Source organism: Thunnus maccoyii, chromosome 5 (genome assembly GCF_910596095.1).
Source record: "Thunnus maccoyii chromosome 5, fThuMac1.1, whole genome shotgun sequence".
NCBI classification, from domain to species: domain Eukaryota; kingdom Metazoa; phylum Chordata; class Actinopteri; order Scombriformes; family Scombridae; genus Thunnus; species Thunnus maccoyii.
The window spans coordinates 16,564,917-16,584,724 of NC_056537.1; the positions used below are offsets into that span (position 1 = coordinate 16,564,917).

At 38.5% G+C, this 19,808-nt stretch overlaps 2 protein-coding genes across 4 annotated transcripts; one reads left to right on the forward strand and one right to left on the reverse strand.

Annotated features, from left to right (window-relative positions):
* Positions 1-35: 35 nt before the first annotated feature.
* Positions 36-2,967, forward strand: gcnt3 (glucosaminyl (N-acetyl) transferase 3, mucin type). The gene has a single exon (XM_042410569.1). It carries the CDS (start codon positions 354-356, stop codon positions 1,635-1,637), a length of 1,284 nt encoding a protein of 427 aa, XP_042266503.1. The 5' UTR covers positions 36-353; the 3' UTR covers positions 1,638-2,967.
* Positions 2,351-16,704, reverse strand: bnip2 (BCL2 interacting protein 2). Of its 3 annotated transcripts, XM_042410568.1 has the most exons (12): positions 15,557-16,703; positions 10,467-10,562; positions 10,296-10,363; positions 9,140-9,316; positions 7,029-7,211; positions 6,811-6,913; positions 6,599-6,730; positions 6,362-6,448; positions 6,167-6,265; positions 4,748-4,783; positions 4,106-4,133; positions 2,351-2,966 (listed from the first exon to the last, which is right to left on the reverse strand). In XM_042410568.1, exons 1-11 carry the CDS (start codon positions 15,922-15,924, stop codon positions 4,112-4,114), a joined length of 1,371 nt encoding a protein of 456 aa, XP_042266502.1. In that variant the 5' UTR covers positions 15,925-16,703; the 3' UTR covers positions 2,351-2,966; positions 4,106-4,111. The 3 variants fall into 3 exon arrangements, with proteins under 3 accessions (XP_042266502.1, XP_042266500.1, XP_042266501.1); XM_042410566.1 differs by lacking the exon at positions 4,106-4,133 and having other exon boundaries at positions 15,557-16,704; XM_042410567.1 differs by lacking the exons at positions 4,106-4,133; positions 4,748-4,783 and having other exon boundaries at positions 15,557-16,700.
* Positions 16,705-19,808: the final 3,104 nt, after the last annotated feature.

Below are 19,808 nucleotides of genomic sequence, written 5' to 3' on the forward strand. Positions count from 1 at the left end.
AGAAAATGTATTATTGGAGGTTATTATGTGCACCATACACGAAAATCCAGTTTTCCTTTGCAGTCATATGAAAATGTTCTCTATAGGCTCAACCTCAGCTGTTGGTGACATTTAAACTAAGTAAATACAGCACTGATGTAGAATCTAGGACTGTCAATAGGCTACATCCTATTTAAGAACTGCGTATAGTCAAGAAATTCCTTCCACACCTTAGTTTGACACACCTACTCAGGGCTGATTCGATTGTCATTGCTGTATTAAATGATACAATGCAGCCTCTCCTCATTTGGCTGAACTGTTATCTGCATTGAAGGTCACCTCTGTTGTACACTGAAGCTCAGAAAATTAAGGAAATGGCTTTTGCAAAGTCGCTGTTGAGGACCCTGTTTCTCGTTCTCCTGGGTATGTTGCTTTCTTTTGTTCTTTTTGAGACTGACTTTAAAAGGTCACAGTCACTGCCTGATATCAAAATACCAGTGCAATACCATGTTGACCTGCCTGGCTGCTCGGCTATCATCTCTGGTGAAATTCAGGGCAAGGAAGACAAATTACAAGTGCTTCTGGCATCCAAGAAAAGACAGAGTTTGTTATCTGAGGAGTTCTATCTTAATGTGACAAAGGACTGTCAAGCTTACATTGAAAAGAGAGGTTTCATCACAACACCTCTCAGTGAGGAGGAGAGAGACTTTCCCATTGCCTACTCCATGGTGATCCATGAGAAGATTGAGATGTTTGAGCGCCTTCTACGAGCTGTTTACACTCCTCAGAACATCTACTGTGTGCATGTGGACCAGAAATCCACTAAGGAATTTCAGAAGGCTGTAGAGGCAATTGTTTCCTGCTTACCTAATGTGTTTGTGGCCAGTAGATTAGAAAGAGTGGTATATGCCTCATGGTCAAGAGTGCAGGCGGATCTCAACTGCATGAAAGATCTGTTGGGGTCACACGTCCAGTGGAGGTACCTGCTCAACACCTGTGGGACTGACTTCCCCATCAAAACCAATAGGGAGATGGTTCAGGCTCTGAAGTCTCTCAACGGAAGAAACAGCATGGAATCTGAGGCCACCAATGACTACAAGAAAAACCGTTGGCGTTATCATTACAATGTCACCAACCAAGTTGTCCAGACGAATGTGAGGAAAAGCCCCCCTCCCATTACGAGCCCCATGTTCTCAGGAAATGCCTACTTTGTGGTCACAAGGGCCTTTGTGAAACATGTGCTGCAGGACAGAGAGGTTCAGAAATTACTGGAGTGGGAGAAGGACACATACAGCCCTGATGAGCACTTGTGGGCCACTCTGCAGAGGATGCCCTCCGTTCCTGGATCCATGCCTGCTAATGTCAAGTACGACACATCAGACATGCAAGCCATCGCTCGTGTGGTGAAGTGGAGCTATTTAGCAGGAGATATGAGAGACGGAGCCCCGTACGATCCATGCACTGGGATCTATAGAAGAGCAGTTTGTGTGTACGGAGCTGGGGACCTCAAGTGGCTCCTGAGACAACACCACCTCTTTGCAAATAAGTTTGATCCAGAGGTTGATGACATCGCCCTGAGGTGTATGGAGTCAGTTCTGTTTTTCAAAGCTTTAGGCCATGAACCACAGTTGATTGAACAATACTCCAACATTTTGTGAAGCTTATATATCATTTATTTAACCAAGTAAAAGTCTCATTGAGATTAAAATCTTTTTTCTGAGTGACCTGAAATGTAGATTTGAAATGTAATTTTTGAGATAAGGCAAAACTTCATACTTATTACAGGAACCACTTTTACAGAAACCATATTAATTTATTATCAAAAATAGTTAAGATCTTGTCCTTTCTTAATTATGTGCCTGTTAATGTTATTTTCACATGTAATATGAATGTAATATGTAATATGTGGATTTAAATGTTACTGTGAAAACTTTGCTATGGATCTCATGTAATTTCTTATAATATTCTGTCCATTTTAATGATATTGTCATGTAATTTCTGTGCCTTCATATGATTTCAATGAAATCTGTATTAGTAGTGCCATCTAGTGGGAACTCATTACACACACTACATTACCTTCAGTAGCTTGGTGATTATTATTTGAATCTTTTCTAACATACTCACAACATTGCCATAGGCATTTACTGATGCTGTATAATCATCTCTATCTTGTTACCACTGCAAAAGTGGAACTATATGGAATAAAAAAAGTACAAAACGATGATGTGGATCCATGACTTTACTTGGAGTAAATAATGTTATCTTAAGACCTACAGATTTGTTTCAGATTGTTGCTCTCAGAAATGTTGTCCCTCCACAAGTCTGAGGGCACGTTCAAGTGAGCGGTAAAAAAAAAAAAAAAAAAAAAAAAAAAAGACCCAACAACTTTATTTTCCCCAGGCAGGATTCTAACAGACGTCAGCAGTGAACAGTGAAAAAGGTGCGGTCAAAACTTGTTCTATGAAATGCCACTCAGTGGGTCAGAGACCTGAAATGTAGTTTAAAATCAGAGCAACCATAAAAATATATTAATTTCTCTCCTTTGTCACCTTTTGAATATAAATATATATTTAAATGTATTAAAGCAGAACATGCATCAACCATTTTAACAGAGTGCCTTAAATAAAGTGTAGATACAACAGTAACTAGGAAACAACCATAAGCTAAATTTGACATGATATACCGGCAGTAAATAAAAAGGATTAAAAAGGTTTCAGACAGCATGTGGAAAAAGGCTGAAGATCAAGCTGCTTGACACAGTAATACAGCAAGATGTTCCACAATGTAACAGGCAGCATAGTTTCAAAAGGGCACTTTCCTGATACTAAGAGTCTCCAGTCATGTGGCCCAGAACATAAACACAAGAGTGGCTGTGGTTCTGAACATTCCTCATCGCTCTCTTCCTCCAGATCTTGCATTGCCAGCAGGGTCACTCTGGAACAGCAGCAGCTGCGATCTCCACTTTGCCGTGCATGTCCTGGTCGATTCTGCGCAGACAAATTCAACAGTCATCAGACGCCTGTGTGACTGCGGTGGCATCGCGTCTAACAAGGCTAACTAATAATCAGAGTAATAACAGGCGACTACACTGCCCACAAACACACTTTTCATATGATCTCATCCTGGAATGTGATCATAACCTTTACACCACTGCAAAGGGAAAGAGTATTTACCAAAGTGCACCGTACAGGATCTTTTTTTTTTTTTTTTTTTTTTAAATGTACCAGACCTTTTCTCACAGAATAAATGTCTAATTTGGTCTGTCTATCATTTCTACCTTAAACAACTAAAATATGCTTCATGCTCTAGTTACTACAAACATACACACAATAATACACATCAGTCAACATCAGTTGTTGTAAGACAAATGCACTAACTTGGAACAAAATTTCCAATGACCAAAATCCATGCAAGTGCATAGATTGCCTTTGTTATCAGCAGGACACTGCAAATAGCGGTAGACTCCATGCTAATTAAGTTTATATATACAATATGTGCAATTTTTGCATTTTTTGCATACCTGTAAACAATCAAGTACTGTTTAAACTGTTCAATTTTGTTGTTGTTTGTTGTCAGACAGATGTTGCTTTAACTCCATGGTAATGTTTTAGGTTGTAGAGCACAGCTGCATTTGTCTTGCAAGTATGCAAGTCAACTTAAAATCTCATTTATCTAATAAAAGAAGTACAACTTACTGTGGCAGGGTTTCATATCTTAAGAGAACACACAATAATACTATTAATAATACTAGTCTCCTCTACAGCCTCATGTGCCCTCTAAAATAACATGGTTACTGTAATTTTCCAGTGTTTAAACATCCCACGCCTTATCTGCAAATTAAATGAATAACCTCAGCAACTTAACACTCACTACTTATCTGTAATGAGCAGAACATTTCTGTGTGCATGACAAAAGCCGACAAAGGTTTGTGGCGATGACTGAACATCAGCAGGCAGTTAAATATGCAGTGAGTCATGCAAAGAGCTGTGAGTGTGTGTGTGTGTGGACATGCCGGTGGGGAACCATGTGAGGACATGGTTACAGTGCAACCACACACCAAAGTGACTAAGTCCAGTTACTTCCTTTTTGTTCCACCCAGTTCAGGTCAAAACATGAACAAACTTACCAAATATTAAACAATCCCCATTCTAAACCTGTTTTTAAAAAAAGACACATTGGAGTAAATGCTACTTGATGCCCCCACTTTCACATCAACAAGTAGCAATTAAATGACTTTTCCCATAACTATTCTAATCAGCTCTTAACAGAAATTAATTCTTTGACAACCAGCATCACGGTGAAGAAACTAAAAATAAATATAATAAATCACAAAGCTATAAGAGCATCTGGTATGTTTTAAACCACATACAAATAGCTGATATAGTTTTGAGGTAATAGAAAACAAATTTTACATGAATTAGCTATGAGATTAACTGAATTGGCTCAGAAATGGGATTAAATTGGTTAAACATCACCAAACCACCTATTTTTAGAAACCAATCAAACAGCTCATCAGCCTGCTTATCAGGGACGTCCTAAATCAGTTGAAAATGTGGGACATCGGGGAAGAAAGTTGTTGATTTTAGCCAGAAGGTAACAATAGATCATCCAATCAATTAAAAAAAAAAAAAAAGTGGGACAGAATGAGGTGTATTGGTGCATTTCTGAAGCCAACGGATCATTTCTTTGTTAGTTTTGTGAAAAGCAAAAAAAAAAAAAAAAAAAAAAAAAGTGAGCTGAGACTGACCCTGGGTGAAAGTGCATATACCTTTTACGGCTTTTCCTATTTTTTTCGTCGTCAAACCTTAAGAGGGGGCAGGGAAACGGAGTTAAGGAAAGGAGAAATACACACAGCCAACAGCAACCAAACATCCAAAAGAGCAACAACATTTTTATAAAGATAAGTATTTGTGCTGAAGTCTGTTCGAGAATACAGGATCCGGTTAAGCCATATCAAAGAAGAATACAGCATGAGCGATTTCTGAGCATGCACTCGGATTGTATTCTTTTCAGTAATGTTGACACTTAAAGAACTTAGTGCATACCACCAAGGCTACACTATCCTCTAAATGTATTATTTTACAATTGACAGTGTTTAAATATTTGTAGTCTACACTGGATCTCTTCTCCATCATAATATGTCAGACAATCATACGTGATTTTGGAAGATATTTAAAACCTGCCTGGGAATATGAGGGCTTTTTAAGGAGATAAACTAATGCAAAATGAGTCAGACTCACAACCACTGACATGTTGTCTACACTGGTCACACAGGAAAAACAGAAAATGGCTATAGCACCACCTACAGACAAAAGGAAATCACATTTTGCAGCATCAGTTGAGCTGATAGTGTATCTGCACAAAACTGTAAAGCGTTACAGTTTATGCCAAATAGGCAGCCGAGTAGAGGAAAACAGCAGGCAAATCACAGATTGTTTTGCCTGCTGTTTGGTGAGGACTGGATGAAATCTGCAAAAGGGAAGAAATGGAAGGTGACCTAAACTCATGTGGTCATATTTTATTTATTTACCAATTCAGGTGAGCAACCATGTATTTATTTTTTTTTAAGTCAAACTCCAGAGAATTTTTCTTCTTGTTCTTTGACTGGGATGTTTTCACATTCACCTGCTGAAGGAGAGAAGTTTCTCTGCGCTCACCTCAAATCTCAGTTTAACACAAGTACGTACCACCAGGATTTTGTGACATCACCAGCCAATCGTGGTCCAGTATGCGACTTACATAAGTGTGATGTGGAAGCTTGAAGCCTCTGGCACACATACACTGAGAACGGACCATGTAGTGAAGTAGGACACATCTTGTGTACAGATGTTTGTATAGAGGTTTGAAATAACCGATATTTGCAAATTCAGAGATTCCGAGAAGGAGAAGGTGTCATTTTAATTTGATTTTTAACAAAGTAATATCAGACACAAATTATGATTCAAAGTATTTTTGTCTTCAAACATGTCTGGAGGGGATGTCTTGTAAAATTAGCCATCACCAGAGTCACCTCATATGGAAAGAAAACAAGTATTTCTGTTCTTGGGCACCATTTTCATCACAGGACTGTAAATTTGATCAGAGAACCAACTCCCAAAAATGTCTTTACAGCCTTATTAACTTACAACTATTTCTTGTTTAAAAAGAGCTTGAAAAGTGCAGGTGTGTTTGAGTTGAGCACACTTACTGTTTGATACATTCTGGTATGGACACATACTCCATTGGAACCAGTTCTGCAAGGTCTGTCAAGCTGTACACATACTTGATTTTCTGACTAAATTTTGAGCTGTGAAAAGAAGCACAAAATGTTAGAATCTAAAAACATACCCAAGCAGATCAGTAGTTTACTATTCTAATGAACTTTTCTCAACATTAAAGTTACCTTATGAAAGGTTTTGTGAGTGCCAGCAGGGTGCGAATAAACCAGGAGGGATGGACAATTATCAAAGACTTCAAGTTCTTCCTTAATCTGTAAACAAGGAGTGAGAGGAGTTGTCAACCATTTTATTACGCATCCCTGATAACGATACTGTTGGAAATTGACCTACAGTCTTCGGATTGGGTTCATATTATGGGGTGTGCCTCTATTGTAGCTGTTGTAAAAACCACTCAGACTCACCTCCTATCAATCTGCTGATAACACTTCCTGAGCCAGCCGACGGTTGGCATCTTTTTCCGAGACGTCGCTCCATTCAAATACACAATCATATAGTTCTCAGCGACCAAAAGCTCCAGTGTGCCGATGACATACCTGAGACGGGGGAAAATCCCGTTAGCGACGGCTCTGAAATGTTTGCTCACAAGGCCAAAAGAATTCAAATAAACACTCACTTGAATAAATTGTCCATGATGTATCTGTAATTTGGTTGATTGCTCTCAGGCATAAAGCACACAGCAAACACAATGATGGCATTCAAACCGTCTCCATAGTAACCTGCAGTGAATAATCAAACGTTAAAAAAATGATGTTTCAGTATCAAGACACTATTTCCATTTATTTACAATGACATTTGACTTCGATTAAAACATAAACATGTATTGCCACTGACCTCCGTGGCTGATGACTCGCTTATAAGGTTCGATGGCCTTCATGTCCACTCTGTGTTCCTGGTCTCCGATACGAAACACCCTCCAGCGCCGACCCTCATCCCTCTCCTCTGAGGCGGAGTATTCCTGAACGGACTCCACGCCCTTCTGTAGTAGTTCTGTGGTTTTTGGCTTTGGGAGATCATCTAAAAAAGGAGAAAAGGCATTTTCAACTTACAGCGTGGTTACTGCACCCCCTTGCATGTGAGTGGTTCCAGGTTTTTATCAAATCACATCTATTTTGATCAAATCATTTAAAAAATTAATTACTGAACTTTTTAATCGCATGCATTTTAATCAGTCGACATTTTCATACATTTAATTTCTATCTTTTCCATTTGGATTGCATGCCTTCTCTGATTCGTATTCCTCTTTCACTCAGGTTAAGCATTTTTCTTTGCTACAAATATCTTGCAACCATATAGAAAGGTGACTGTTGTAATTTACTGGATGAGCCAGTCATGTCATGGTGTAACTCTCATACAAATAAATGTGCTGAAAAAGCAAACAACCATTCATATGGAAGAATTGCCTCTCAATTACCTGAGGACAAACTGTGAAGATTTAAGGTGCGGTCACATTCATTACACTTCCACCCAACTTATATTCGCTCCGACTCACATTCGTTTCAATTGATGAACATTTAATTTTTCAATGCAATCTTCAGCAAATTGCGGGGTGGCAGGAAATGGAGAAGTCATTACTCTAATGTTTGCCATCACCCTGTTTCCACTACAGACTGTTTACAATTTGCTGAGTGAGGGGCAGTTTCGTTGGACAGAAGGCTAATGTGACCACATTTTTAGGTGAATCTTTTGTAAGATACAGAGCTACAGGATGTGCAAAATGCAGAATTCTGCACATCCTGCAAGTATTATACAAAATGTTCAAATGATAATGTGTCTTTGGAAAATATCAAGCATGCAACAAGCAGGATTACAAACAAGTAAATAGTGTAATTAAATCAGATCACATCAACACACTTTTATGAAGATCTTTTGGTGAGAACATGTTTCCTTAAATATAGCAAATGTACCAAATGAAACAAACTGATATATTTCTGTTTGTAGCAACATATGATTCACACATACATACTTAGATATACAAATAACAGGTCATATGTTCATCATTTACTATGAAATGAATGATTATTTTTTATTTTTAAAAAAAGTCATGTAATGTGGATCTTAGTTGTTCTGTTAAGTGGCACATGTTAATGTTGCAACTGAGTTCATTAGGCACTTTTTTTTAAAATTATTGTCATTTCTTGTTATCTTGTATCTTGTGTGATATCTTATAAAATCTAATAACCAAACTGCACAAAAGTTAAAATGGCTATAATATAATATTTGTTAATTGCAGGAATATTGCATGGATTAACCACATCTTAACAGAAAATTTGCAACTGATTGTTTCCTCAAACAGGAAATTTTCAGGAAAAGGAAAAATGACATGCACAGAAACATGAAAATGAAAAGGGTATGAAAAATGAAACGCCCCATGATTTGTTAAAACAACTGAAGACAGAAAATAATCTGGACAATAGGGGTTGATTGACCAGTGGTTGGCAGAAAAAACATCGGGGGGGCTGTCCACGAGACCTTACCACAAGGTAGAGAGAAACCTGTTGCTGGCCTGCGGCCTGTTTCCAGGCAGAGAATGGAAACAATTCTTCTTAGTGAAAAAGAGGAAGGCAGCAGTGTGGAAACACAAACACAACAAAGCATATTTTAACTACACTTCAGAGAGTTGACTGCTTACCCAAACCTGTAAAATCAAGGAAGGAATATGCCAAACGATCCAAGAACCAGGACATAAAAGACTGGTCTGACAACACACTTGCTCCTGCGTTATGTCTTTTCATAGACAAATCACAGCACTGTGGATTTCACCTACATCCATATTTTAAGTATAAAATGCACCTCTCATCACATTAAGTCAACCTAAAACATTTTAATCTTCTGTATTAACATAACTGGAACAAACAGCCTTGAAAGACACTATCCAAGTACTAAAACTATTAAACTATTAAACTAGAAACTATTCATTTCATCACATTATAAAACTTCCTTACCTTCCCATTCAAACTCATTGCTGTTGTCTGAAGGTGTGTCTATGTCATCTAGATCCAGCTCTGTACTTTCATCCAGCTCATCAGAGAGAAGAGAACCTTCACTGCGGTCGAGTGTAAGACTGATGTCTGGAGCTGCAAGCTTTTTCTTCGCCCTCTTGCCGTGGTTCATTGCATAGTCTAGGGTAGATGACAAGTCATCAGTAGTTGTAGAGTAATACTGTTTGTAAGACCAGTTTAAGAATAAGTTCAGATTTCTTTCAAGTCTATCCTAAAAAATTACTCACATGTTGTGAGGATATTCCTTCCTAGTGCAACTCTAATGTTGGCGATGCAGCACAAAATCAACAATGCTTGTTTTCTGAAGATCCGCTGAAGCCAATATAAGGGGCCATTCAGATGTTGCATTTTTTGCATACACAAATCGAAAGCGTCGCCGTTGCGGCACGCATTCGTTGTGGCGCACCCGTTGCGTGTCCACAGCACACTGAGATGGAAAAATCTCAACTTTTTTGAATGCAGCAAGAAAACAACAGGTCATGTGACAAGAATTAACCAATCAGCTCCACAGGACTTGATTCATCCTTTCCATCCAAGTGTGTCACAACATCCAGTTGGAAGGTCAACCAACGCTGGATGCCAACCACTGTTAGAAAACCAAAAAGATACAAGCAGTTTTGGTTGCTCAGTAACGGCAGGCGCAACAGTGGCGCAACCTCCCAAGCACCTTGGATAAAAGAATGAAAGCCACACGGCTGGCATTTTGTACATGTTTTTAGACACAACATCTGAACAGCCCCAAAGGCTTCATCAGTCTAAAGTCGCACAAATCAAGTGGACATTTTCCAAATTGTCTCTTTAATACAAAATTTGTGTTATATCCCTCCACTGCAACTCAGCACAGCAACACTTGAGATAATTTTGTACAAAAAAAGACTATAATGTTCCTAAAGAAAGCCTCATAGTATGTTAACAAGAATGAATATTGTCCCTCTTCTCTTTAATTGAAGTTGCACCAGAAAAGTATGCCTTATCACAACAACCGATATGGGAATGGGTATGCAAGTATGTTTTTTAGATATGCTTTAAAAACTCTGAACCTATCCTTTAATGCTCTCCTGGGTCGCTGTAGCAATGTATACTTATTTGTTTTCCTTACCAGGGTCCCCTTCTTCAGAGGTTCCAGCAAATAGCTCATCGTCAAGCTCCTCTTCCTCAGGTAGAGGCCTAATAATCAAACAGTGATCATGCCTTCATTAGTTCTACTGTTCACGTGACCTTCACAACCCAAACACATGATTTACAACATTATGAGTGATAGACACATTACCGTGGAAAGTCCTCATCCTGCCACTCTTCCTTAAGCTCAACTCCCTCCATCCTTAGGCGGGCTTCTGTTGTGGCGACGGATTCTTGGCGCTCCAGGCTAGGAACAAAAACAACAAAAAAAAGGGTTATGCTATCTTTTCTGTTTAAGGATGTCTGATTGCTAAAAGGCCCTCTTGTGTGATAAATATATTGAGTTTCAGAGAAGGGCTAGTAGAAATTACGTGACCAACAAAATCTAAACACATAATTGCTTAACTGTCAACAGTTGCTTGTGACTTGTACAATCCTCAGAGGATTATGGGGGAAATGTTGAAGTTCTATTGATCTGCCAAGAGTCAATAGCAATTTTTGTTCTCGGGTTAACACGTCAGTGACTAAAACCTCTACAAAATTACTGGACTTGAACAGGGACGGAGATGAAATACTAAAAGATAAAAGCCATGGGAAAGTGGAAAGTACTTAATGCCAGAATTTTCTACAACTGAACTGCAACTGAAATAATTGTTTTTGGCCCCAAAAGATGAAAGATTAAAAGTCAATGCTCACATTGACTCCATGACACTAAAATCTACAAATCAAGCCAGAAATCTTGATGTAGTCTTGGACCTGAATTTCAACAGCCGCATAAAGGCAATTACAGAATCAGCCAACTATCACCTTTGACACATAGCAAGAACGAAAGGATTTCTGTCTAAACAAGATACAGAAAAACGTGTTCATGCATTTGTTTTCAGCAGGCTAGACTATTGTAATGGTCTCTTCACAGGTCTTAGCAAAAAAAAAAAATCAATCAGACAGCTGCAGCTCATCCAGAATGCTGCTGCCAGAGTCTTCACTAACACCAAGAAAGTGGAGCACATTGCACCGGTCCTTAAATCACTACACTGGCTTCCTGTGTGTCAAAAGTTAGATTTTAAAATCCTATTACTTGTCTATAAAGCACTAAATGGTCTTGGGCCTAAACACATCTCTGATTTACTTGTACAATACGAAGCATCCAGACCCCTCAGGTCATCTGGGACAGGTTTGAACTCAGTGTTCCCTGGATCAAAACAGCTCCCCACCTGTGGAACAAGCTTCCTGAATACCTGAGGTCTGCACAAACTGTCAGCTCATTTAAATTAGGGCTTGAAACATTATTGTTTACTGCAGCTTTCCAATAAATTAAATATGTGACTTCTTTTTAATCTTTATTTATCTGCTTTGTTTTGCTTTAGTGTTTTATTGTCTTTTAAATGTAATTTTAATTCTTCTTAATGTCTTATTTTCAATGTATTTCTATAAAACCCCCTGTAAAGCACTTTCAATTGCTTTTTGTCTGAATGGTGCTATATAAATAAACTTGCCTTGCCTTACGGCAAAAAATGCACATGATTACAGAGTGTACAATTAAGAGTGGGGATCTAAAATTAAGGTTCTTTAAGAAAAAGTTGATTTCGTTTGTAAGTAGTCAAAGGAAATGGTTGCACAAACAAAAAACTGTCCGACCACATCATTTACATACTGACATGTAAGCTTGATAACATCTTTCTTCTGATAGGCAAAAAGCAGCTTCCACTAACAGTCTCACTGAACCTCTTTAAGTTTGTAGATCAACATTTAAAATTCGATGTAATAACTTTTTGTTTCCCTAGGTTTCTAATATTTTAGGGTTGGCGGTCCTAAGAGCTTATTATCATAAACTGATTCAACACTTTGACCTGATTATGTGTATTTTTTATCAACATACATATTTGTATAACTGGCTAATCTGTTTGAAGAGCTGTTGATATGAGATTGTGTGTGACGTATTGTCAAATACTTGGTTTGAACTGGCTAATATGTTGAATGACAACCTTCTCGGTAACACCCAACATGAATATAGCTTATTCCCCACTTTGCAGTTTGTATTAGATGAGATTTTGTTTACAAGCCACAATATCAGATGACAAAATGCAACATGAGATGAAACATGTTGCATGTAACTTTTTGTATTCACACACTATTTACAACATTAAATTTTAATTTCAACTTCACAGCTGGACATACTATAAAAAGTGTGAAAGACATTTTTCAAACACCTTAGCAAATCTGTGGAAAAGGCCTTTAGCGCTTTTAGGGTGAACCTCAAACCTCCAATACATACTGTATAATAAAGAGCTTTTAATGTGCCATGGTGAACCCCGCCTGTTACGCATCACCTCAGCATCACACTGTGTCAGAGAAAACCCTGTTTATTTCTATTTATATGACGCAGTATGTAGTTCTTAACTATCAAACACAGCAATGCTCAAAGGTGACATGGACTTATTGCCTTTCTTCAGCAAGTAAACTACTTAAATATGAGAAGGGAACAACAATGGCACTTTCCTTACACTAATTAGTAATAGACAGATGCAGTGTGCGGCAGAGTTAATTAATACATAATTCAAAGTCCTGCATGTGCATTGAGAATCTACTTAGCAGTTTCAGCTTGCAAATGGCCACATAATCAGATCACTGGCTTCTTGAAAAGCTTACAAGCTTGTGTTAAGGGCTTAGTTTATAAACCATAAGGCTACTGGCTAATGCAGATCATGGTATCTGTATCTTTCGTGTACAGAGCTCCCTTTGATGCATTAATCACATACACAACTGCATTTTGGCTCCCAGACACAAAAACATTCTGGGCATTTGGTACACAACAGTTTAGCTGCTTGCTTATGTATAGTGCTAATCCCCACATTATATTTGCAATCCAACTCAGAGAGGTAGAAGTGCTACAGGAATGTGGTTTCCTGAAAATGCAATGAAGACCTAGAAACATTGTAGATGGAATCAGCATTAGAGAGTCAAATGGAAAAGATAATAATAATAATAATGCACTTAGTGGTGAGCTGAATTAAGCTGCAGATCAATGGTAGATGGTTTAAGGCTATTGATTCTGACCATGCAGGCAATTCTAGGGCAAGACTTCCTTCAAGACAAGCCACAAACCCGTTTAAAGAAACGTCAAAACAAGATCGGATCGGTTGACCAAAATCTTTAACTAATAGTATTTTTTTCTAATATCAGTCTTTACAGAGAATGTTTTTAAGGTTGATATCTTTGTTACATGATATCTGCTTCTTGCTCAAAATACCTGCATAAAAACATTTCTCACATCTTAATGATGAAAAGGACGGGGTACCATATACGGCTCATATTTAGTTCCTTTACAGCAATGCAGTGCAAGCTGGTTTGTACCCACAGCAAGAAAGTCTCCAATTTGCCTGGCACAGCATAAGCAGACCTGTCTCCGTCAGATAGAGAAGCACTCTCTAAGTTGAAATATATGTTTCTTCTGTCAGTAAAACTGCTGGTTCTTGTACATGATGATTAAATGGGCAAAGGCACACCACAGCGATGTGAGCATTTCCCAGAAATGACAATATATTGAAATGTCATCTCTTTAAGGTTAGCCTAAATAAAAATTCGCCCACTGCAGTTGTCCAGGTGTAACTATTTTCATATATCGATTTCCAATTATATTGGTCATAACTGGTCCACTCGTTTGCTACACCTCTTCTTAATAAGTCTGTCAAAGGTCAGCCAAGTGATGCTCTGATGCTGTGTGTATGTAATGTTGCTCAGCTGTCCACAGATGTTGCTTACTGCCTACAAGGGCTGGAGACAATGACAGGAACACCCGTACGATAGAGTACAATATAATATATAGCATTTTCCACAGCGGACATTTTGACTAATAATGGAAGAAAAAGCACAGGCGTTACTAATAACATAAACAATGGCTCTATTCTGTTCCAAGTGTCTCAGTATGACAGTGTGACAGTGATTAAGCATGCACAATACCAGGACCGAAGTAGCTAGACTGCACCAGAAAGTTGTTGATTGAACACTGGTAGTTTTTGACGTTATACTGGATGGCATCATAATGTAATATGATTTTGTTTGATTATGTTTTGTCCGCAGATAGACAAAATAACAGAGAGAATCCAGCCCCACCCACTCCCATTGATCACCCCACTCGACACAGTGGAGTCCCTCTGCTTCCTGGGAACCATCATCACCCAGGACCTCAAGTGGGAGCAGAACATCAGCTCCCTCACCAAGAAGGCACAGCAGAATATGTGCTTCCTGCAACAGCTGAAGAAGTTCAACCTGCCAAAGCCAATGATGGTGCATTTCAACACCTCCATCATTGAGTCCATCCTCACCTCCTCCATCACTATCTGGTACACTGCTGCAACTGCCAAGGACAAGGGCAGACTGCAGCATATTATTCGCTCTGCTGAGAGGGTGACCTGCAACCTGCCGTCCCTCCAGGACCTGCACGCCTCCAGGACACTGAGGCGAGCAGGGAAGATCATGGCCGACCCCTCCCGCTCCGGACATAAACTTTTCCGAACACTCCCCTCCGGCAAGAGGCTGCAGTCTATCTTGACCAAAACCTCTAACCACAAGAACAGTTTGCTGGCCTCATCAACAAGGCCCGGGACCCCACTGACATGGACTCTATCCCGCTCTTAGATACTACATGTCATATTGATGTGAAATCTATAATCTTATATTGCACATCTGTGAACTCATCACATCTAGCACAGTGTAAAATTTCTATATATTTACACCAACTGTCTTTTGTGGTAGTTACACTTGTTTTTTCTCTTACCTTCAATGTTTTGACTTTTGTGCACAACTACACCAAGACAAATTCCTTGCATGTGAAAACTTGCTTTGCAATAAATCTGACTGATTCTGTTATTGTGTCCACCCACTATATACTCAGGAAAGAGATTTTACACCCGCCTCTGTCTAGCTTGCTAAAATAGGGGAATGCCAAAAGGTTTGAAAAGGATATGTCCTCTTCTTTTGGTATTAATGCTTGTTTGTAGGCTAATCACTGATTTAGAAAAAAAAAACATCTGTAAACTTGCTGAACACAGGCTATAAAAGATTATGTTTGAAAGGCAGTGTGGGGAACTTTAATTTTCACAACTGGGTCAAACAGTTGTGTTTCTTTTGAGGAGCTGAACACAGCAAACAATAGCAATAAGGACTTGTATTTGCAATTCTACTTGAGAAAGAATCACTGGTCTGTCAGACTGTCAAAAATAAAAAGGGGGATATACAGACCTTCCACTGGGTCCAGGTGGTGAGCTTGGCTGGGGAAGGTTGACTGGGGTAGAGCTTCTTGCTCCCGGCTGTTTCTGCTCATTGTCTGGAGTTGTCCTTTCCTGTGGCGTACCTCTTGTTTTGGTTAGACTCTCCTGGAGTGCCTCTTCGCCATTTTCCACTGTAGAAGCTGTGCTATTTTGTAAATCGTCTAATTCCTCCTCATCACCTTCTCCCGACACTCCAGAGGACGAGGGACTAGACGTATGTCTGTTTCCCAACTCCTCATGAGTCCGCCTGGGTGTGACAAAATCTGGGCTGCTATTGTTCAAATTCATATCACTTACACCCTTCAGCACCGCTTCACTCTCAATCACATCCGATGCCATGAGTTTTCTCCTGTCGCTCAGAGTGAAAAAGGGTCCGACAACGAGACGTTTGAAACACCGGTTTTCAAGTTAACAAAGTCACTCAGATAGCTGCATCAGACTTTCACAACTTCTTTAGAAGTTTGTGTTTAGCGTGCTAGCTCTCGTCCGCTCTACAGCTACCTAAGACGACTACTGTTGTTATTGTTAACAGCTTTGACAACTAACTGCATATCTTATTAACCAAATAGTGTTAAATGTCGCACAGGGTGCAGAAATAGTCACCTTCCCTAAATGCGTCACAGGGTGAATTCAGGAGTCCAAAAACAATGCTAGCTTTGCATTAGCTGCGGTGCGCAGTGATCCTACTGATCAGTTTCCTTCCTTCCTTCCTCCCAAGTCAGAATGCTCTCCTGCAAACGTAACAGACGTTGCTCACGCTAGCTTGTAGCTACCTACAGTTCGCTAACGTAACTTAGCCAAAGCAACAGACATGTTGTCCAGTAAACGCCGGTTATAATCCATAAAAGTCAGTTGTCAACTGCGACACAACATTAGGACAACTGTTCTGGATCAATGTTAAGTATAAAATCAGTACCAGCTGATTTAACTAACCGGGTCTCAGCCAAGCAGCGACAAAAGACTAATTTGCTAACAACGGTAACTAACTACGGTAAGTGAGAAGCGCTCTGTTCCTTTCCAGGGTCGTGTCTACATGGTAACCCTAGATTCGCGAAAGATCTCGCGAGAGTGGTCATTTTAACCCAAACCATGATCTTTCCCTAACCATCACCAAGTGGTTTTTGCACCTAAACCCAACCAGACCTCAACCACAGTGTTGTCACATCAGAACAAATAATTATTTTGTACAGCGCGCACAATGAAGAAACAACGCGTACAAATCTCGCGATGGCAAATCTAGGGTAACCATCTAGACACGACCCTTTTTTCCAGGGAGCCAGCGGTAGCAAACATACTGTGGAGTTGCCAGTTGTGTTTCCTATCAGTAGGCTACTTCTACCTCCATATGTCAAGCATAAAGCATACTAAAAACACATTCAGCTACAATACATGTTAATGTGGCGGATTGTTTTTCAACATATGAAAATAATGTTTTTCACTATGTCTTCTTGCTGTGTAATTACTTATTTGATTTCTAATGAAATAGGCCTGTCACTTTATAATGCCACAAAAGTTTATACGATCAAAACAAAGATGATGAAATGCATTGTTCTCCAAGTCCAAAATTCACTAACTTACAATTCAAAATTGAAAATAATTTAAATAACTAGAGTTAGAGACTTGAATAGTGCTTCATATATGGTATGATGATCAGTATCCTGTGTTTGACTGTTCCATGGAAAATGAACAAATCTGGCGCCCCTGCCTTGATTCTTCCGTGAGGTGTCACTTCCCCAGCAAGGTTTCACTGACCGTCTATGGTTTCACTGCTCTCTCCTGATCGTGAAAATGTGCATTTTCGAGTTTTACTCATTTTATTCATTTATTTACCTACGAGTTTATAGACAGCAATGCGTTAGCTTTGCATCGGGTCTCGCTAAAAGTTCAATTTCAGTCTTTAAATATTTGTGAAACATTGTGATTCAACATAATTATCGGAAAATTCGGTTGTGCATAAGTTGTATTAATAAGTCTGTTACCGTGGTGGAGAGTAATTACATTACTCAAGAAATATAATTTATAGGTAGGCTACTTATGTGACTGACATAGGCTATTTTCATTTTGTGCTATTTTATACTTCATTTCAGAGAGAAGTGGGCTATTGTACATTACGGTACAGTAAGTTACTTCACAGATCATAAAACGTCTGATCTCTTTTCAAGATATGATCCATTGTTATTGACTTAACAACCCAATATATAGAGTTGTGAAAATTAGCACCACTATGTCGAGTTTCAACATTGATATGCTGCTTACATTTAATGAATCACTTATTGTAATCAAGTTATACAGAACATATAATAACACATAGCAAGTACTTTTACTTTTTCTCCTACCTCTATAATTCTACTTAAAAAGAAATTTGAATGTAGGACTTTAACTTGTGACATATAATATATCTGAATACTTATTTTGTATTTGTTTTATTACATCTAATACAAATAACTTGTGGTTAATTATACTTTTTTACAATAAGATCTGAATCTGATTTTGAAACAGCTAGTCACTTCAATAAGTCTTGTCAGTGGTGAATCTTTGCCACTAGGTGGAGGCAGATACTTACTTAAACACTACAGTCTAAAGGATGCCCTATTGGTAAAAATCTGCCACAACTCAAACCCTTGAGAAGAGCAAACTGGACCAAAGCGTGAGATGTAATGAGAATAATTTGGCCAATTACATTAAAAAACAGTTTCTAACCTAAATTTACAGATTGAACCCTTATTTATCTGAATTTAGCATTTACATACTGTTTTATAATTCAGTAATGATTACATTTATCTTATTTTATTGTGATACTCTCAAATTAATACCGTTGGAATCACCCTTCAGGTGTGGCCTTATCAATTAATATTTCTGGACAGAGGAGAGAGTGTCAGACTATATTTAAGCTCAATCAGCAACACTGACTTCCAAACAGAAGGGAGTCAACTGTAACAAATGCTCCATAAGTTCTCTTTTGGGGATACTTGTAATTGCCATTTTACTCAGACATCATGGTAAAAAAAAAAAAAAAAGAAAAAAAAAAGGAAGAAAGACAGCTATAGATCTAATATAATGATGCCGCCTGGTTAATACCTCCTCTGTGTGCAGCGGATCATTCAGTGTAATTTCTAATTAACACATTGCTATTTACTCTGTTGGATCATTAGGCCTCATCACAAAAGGATAATCCAGTCAAATTGAGAGTTTCTTCTTCCACCTTCCACCGTGGTGCTGTTTGCTAATGAGTCATGTTGCAATTATCTAACAAATTAAGACAAATGTTTCCTGTTTATCCAAGATAAATCTATTGAGGATTAACACACATAACACAGATAGAAGAATTCATCATGAATACTGCTTGTAAATTCACTTCATTAATACCCAAAATTTCAAAGAAAATAGTCCTTTATTTTATTTTTAAAAGTTAATCCTGAAATCGTGTGGGAAAATGCAAATTATGATAAATGATGATAAGGAAGATTTTTAGCAAAATTGCTACCAGTATAAGATATTGTGAAGCAAGAAGAAGTAGATTGAAAGTCGTCTTTGTGAAAGAGCAATGCTGTAGTGTTTGTGTTGCATTGTTCATTACTGTAAACCTCTCTCCTCAGTGCACAATTAAGTACCAGCAAGCAGCTATTGTTGTTCATGTAGGTCCACTATACCAATTGGTTTAAAAAATAAAAAACAAAGTGACATTGTCAGATGCAGGATGTATCCAATTCCTTCTTTTTAAAAAAATAACACAAGAACTCCAGATCTCAATGCAGATGCTGTAGCAGACCCCTCCTTTCATGATGAAAGGAGGGATGAACGTTGAGATCAGAGATGGAAGCTGTAACCTATTTGTGAAGCAGAATCATTAGGAAGGTTCTCCAACCAATTTCCATAAGTGGGGTAGCGGGAAGTATTTAGGCAACTCGAAGTATATCACTAATGAGAAAAGACAAAAAGGATTCATGTGCATGTTTTATGCAATCTCTTTCTGGGTGTAGATGAATAATTATTTATGATTGCAAAGCCTAAAAGGGAGGCAAGAAGATAGCAACAGCAAAGAGACTGGTAAAAAATTTAAAGACGAAGTTAAATGAATATTTAAGGGAAGATGAAATATTTAATGGAAACAAATGAGCAAAACATTTAAAACAGCATGATAAATAGTAGTGAGTGCCATTAAAGTGGCCCTCGTAATTTGTGCTATTTGCTGCAGTAGTTGCTCCATAAGGTCTCATTCATAC

What these genes read in the sequence shown, in the direction of transcription:
- gcnt3 (XM_042410569.1), top strand. Translation starts at nt 354, where the DNA reads ATGGCTTTTGCAAAGTCGCTGTTGAGGACCCTGTTTCTCGTTCTCCTG.
- bnip2 (XM_042410566.1), bottom strand. Translation starts at nt 15,924, where the DNA reads ATGGCATCGGATGTGATTGAGAGTGAAGCGGTGCTGAAGGGTGTAAGT. An exon ending in CTCTGAAGAAGGGGACCCTG is followed by an intron (nt 9,317 to 10,295) that starts GTAAGGAAAACA and finishes CATCTACCCTAG; the next exon opens with ACTATGCAATGAACCACGGC. An exon ending in CAATGAGTTTGAATGGGAAG is followed by an intron (nt 7,212 to 9,139) that starts GTAAGGAAGTTT and finishes CTCCTTTTTTAG; the next exon opens with ATGATCTCCCAAAGCCAAAA.